The sequence below is a fragment of the Nicotiana sylvestris genome, chromosome 1 (genome assembly GCF_000393655.2).
Source record: "Nicotiana sylvestris chromosome 1, ASM39365v2, whole genome shotgun sequence".
NCBI lineage: Eukaryota > Viridiplantae > Streptophyta > Magnoliopsida > Solanales > Solanaceae > Nicotiana > Nicotiana sylvestris.
Genome location: NC_091057.1, coordinates 120,156,709 through 120,160,609, shown reverse-complemented (window position 1 = coordinate 120,160,609; position 3,901 = coordinate 120,156,709). Strand labels below are relative to the sequence as shown.

General features: G+C 38.4%; 1 protein-coding gene across 1 annotated transcript; it reads right to left on the bottom strand.

Moving 5' to 3' along the window:
- Positions 1-455: 455 nt before the first annotated feature.
- On the bottom strand, positions 456-2,850 carry LOC104242472 (transcription factor TCP8-like). The gene is made up of 2 exons (XM_009797526.2): positions 949-2,850; positions 456-844 (listed from the first exon to the last, which is right to left on the bottom strand). Exon 1 carries the CDS (start codon positions 2,580-2,582, stop codon positions 975-977), a length of 1,608 nt encoding a protein of 535 aa, XP_009795828.1. The 5' UTR covers positions 2,583-2,850; the 3' UTR covers positions 456-844; positions 949-974.
- Between the last annotated feature and the right edge of the window lie 1,051 nt (positions 2,851-3,901).

Here is a 3,901-nt window from a genome sequence, read left to right as displayed (position 1 = left end):
GTTTCCATCCAAGAAACACTAGCTGGAGATGTACTTTCTTTCTATAAATACTAACACTAGATTTTTCAGAATTTTGCATATTTGAAATTCCTATCCAGAAAAGTTTAGAGAAGTCACATGGGAAAAGAATAAAAGGAAATTATTGAAACCAGAAAAAGCTATTTAGTACCATAAATACAATAGCATCCTCCTCTATATGCATTCCTATAGAAGCAAATGTTTCTGTTTCTTTCCCTTTATTTTAAAAAAAAAAGGAAAATAAAAAATTAAAACTGAATAAAAAAGAAGAGAAAGAAAATTTAAAAAGTAAAGCTGCCAATTCCTCATCTTTCACGGTGGGGAAAAAAGAGATGATGTAAAAGGGCTTTTCCTGTTTTACTATCCATTGTCAGTAACTTTGAGAAAAATGGGTGCCTTTATATCCACTACATAAAATTTGAAAAAACAATGCAAAATTAAACAAATATACTTGGATATTATAGTACAAAGTTATGTCTATAATTCTTTTTTGAACTGTTTTTGCATTTTTCTCATACACACAACAGCAAGCTGAGCTTTTGAAAAATACTAAACACAAATATATCCCTCCTATACAAAGCTCTCTCTTCAGTCCTAGCTAATATCCCAAAGGACCAAAACTAACAAAATACATTTCAAATTCTTCACAACTCTCTAGCAAAAGGTTCTCAAAGAGAAAGAAACAAACAGAAAAAAAGGTAATAATGACAGACAAAACCAAATGACAACTAACATATACCTCTCTGTCTGTCTTCCATGAAATCCTCATTCATATGAACTGAATCTTTCAAGCACTTTCACTCATCACACTTTAGAAATTTAAAATCTGCACAGCAAATTCAACCCATTATTCATAACAAATTATGAAAACAAAGAATTAAGAAATTGATATATGCATATACTAAAAAGAACTAAGAATTAAGAACTGACCAATAATATAGATTTACTTCAAACTATTACTGGGAGTTGTTTGGATCATCCTCTTCGCTATCCACAGGTTGAGGTTGATGTTGCTGATGATGTTCTAATGAGTGACTTTGATGGTCTGAATTCATATTCAAACCACTTCTTGAATAAGCATTAAGGGCTGCTAACATACCCAAATTACTTTCAGACATTCCCAGCCCAAGATGTTGAGATGGTTGTTGTTGGTGTTGTTGCTGCTGCATTAACATTGAGCCTAGTTGCAATGGATTTCCTCTCCCACTTTGAAATTCAAGATTTGTTGGAATATTAAACCTAGGCATGAAATGCAACGGTGCTTGCATCGTATTTGAACTACCCATCGGAAAAGGCCACATTTGAGACTCGAGCGTAGTAGTTCCTGACGTGCTTGCCATGGGTGCGGACAACGTCTGTCCGCTACCGCTAGCGGTGACTGGCAGCATCCAAAAAGGGCTGCCAGTCGTTCCACTTGTGGGTGGTGGTGCTACTGCCCACAAACCAGTAGCTGGCATCATATTAGTATGCCGAAGCATACTGGCTGATGGTCCAGCTACAGCTTCTTGGGAAGGTTTAGGCAATTGTGAAGAATTTCCCTTGAATTGCTTATTAGAAGGTGAGCTAGATCCTCCAGAAGCTTCTCCTTGTGGATTACTTGAACCTTCCTCTTTGAACAAATCTTCTCGATATCTCTTCCGAAGGTAATTCTCCGTTCCCTCTTGTCCTCCACCACCATCTCCGCTACTAACACCTCCACCACCTCCTTGTATAGATTCGGCGATTGGATTTGGCGCCAGAAGATGAGGATTTTGATGAAACCCTAGCATGTGGGAGAATCCTTCTTCAAAAGGATGAGACGGATGGTGAGCAGCGGCTAGGGCTAAAGCGTTATGAAACGAATGTGGAGCTGACTTAGACGGAGGAGCCGACAGAGTGGAGCCGCTGCTACGTAGGGATATGTTTAGAGTGGAAAAGTTGGCTGGGATGGTACCGGTGCCAGTGGCAGCGATGATAGCTGGCTCGGCTTGATGTAAGAGCCATTCGATGGTTTCTCCGTCGGACTTATGGCCTAATTCTCGAGTCAATTGGAAAACCCTAGCTGCACAGGCGGCTGGCATTCGGATGCGCCGCCCTCGCCCGTCAACTTTGGTATGCCGATCCTTGGTTTGTTTCTTCGGAGGCTGCGTCTGCAGCTGTTGCTGTTGTTGCACAGGTTGTGTTTGTTGTATTGCCAGCTGCTGCTGTTGGGGCTGAGATTTCTTGTTTGAGTCAATCAGGGAGTCGGATCTAGTGGCTATAGCAAGAGAAGCATCCACTAGGTGAGGTGGCTGCTGCTGCGGAGGTGGAGGAGTAGGAGAGGAAGAAGAAGGAGAAGCACTAGTAGCAGCAGTCGGAGTAGGACTAGCAGAATTAGTTAGACCAGGTGGAGCAGAAGGTTGGATGGAGATAGAGGTCATAAAAGGAGCTGATGATCGGCCATGTTGTTGTTGAAAGTGGTGGGAGAGTAGCTGATACTGGTGCTGATGCTGGTGGTGTAGAGGTTGAGAAGGGGCGGTGTTGTTGTTGTTGTTTTGTTTACTAGTGCTATTAGTATTGTTGTTTTGTAAATCAGAGAGTTCCATAATTTTAGTTTTAGGGGAGAGAGAGAGAGAGTGGTGGCCTGGGGTTGGAATGTGGGGGTGGGTGGGGTAATCAAGAATTTTGTTGGTGGGTTCAAGAAAACTGATCTTTCTTTATTTGCCTTTTTTCTCTGTCGGATGATATTTGTTTCTAAGTTCTCAGCAACCCCATCTCCATCTCCCTTCTCTCTTCTTCCAGACTCAAGAAAGAGAGAAAGGTGGGGGGAGAGAGAGAAAGAAAGAAAAACCAGAAAATTAAGAAAGAAAGAGAGAGAGAAGAGTAAGGGTGGTATATGACAAGGGGTGGGTGGGTGGGTAGGGGTCTAACTTGGACTAAGAGTTTTTTGTGGGGTTCATTAGGTTCTTCTCTGATTGACTCTTGTTTTCTTCCAAGAGTGAGATAAAGAAGCAGATGTATATAGTTCTGAAAGGAAGAAAGAAGAAACTCTCCAGTTTGATAAAGTTTTGTGGGGTGGATTTTTTTTTTTTTGGGTGGGGGAGGGGGGGGGTGTGGAGGGATAGAGAAATTCTTATATAAGGGGATTTTTTTAAAGAAAAAATGGGGGAATTAGAAAAATTCACTTATTTTTATGTTATTATATTTTAATATATTATAACAAATAATGCGTTATTTTTTAGATGATCGGAGGGGGGCGGGGGAGTAGAGAGATTCTTATATAAGGGGATTTTTTTAAAGAAAAAATGGGAGAATTAGAAAAATTCACTTATTTTTATGTTATTATATTTTAATATATTATAACAAATAATGCGTTATTTTTTAATTTTAATTTATTATTTATACATATTTTTTTAGATGATTTGCCAATTTTTGTTCACACTTTTAATTAAACTCGTGAAAAAGTACTACGTACTATCCTTCTTTTGTTTTTAAGTACAGTGACATATTGTTATGTTAAACGCATGTAAGTAAACGTTATTTTACTATTACATGCATTTGAAGGGACCATAAATAATTAAATATCGTGGTTATGTAATTTAGTCACACACAAAATTTAAATGGTACTACTACTCTCTATCTTGCAATCTTAAATCTTTACGACAGGAATTTTTTGTTAGAAAATTGAGACAAAGATTGTGGTCATCATCCACGTAGCTAGGTGCCCACCTGAATTATAATATAAGACTGGCATGGAAAATGCGAAAATAAAATACACATAGCCATAGGATTTTACGTACTCACAGTTTAATCTACCATAATTAATTACTTAGACACTACATATCTAGCAAACAATAAGAGTTGAGTATTAGGTTGTACTGAATGTTGTACTCCTTATAGATTTCATTGATGTGCTTACATATTA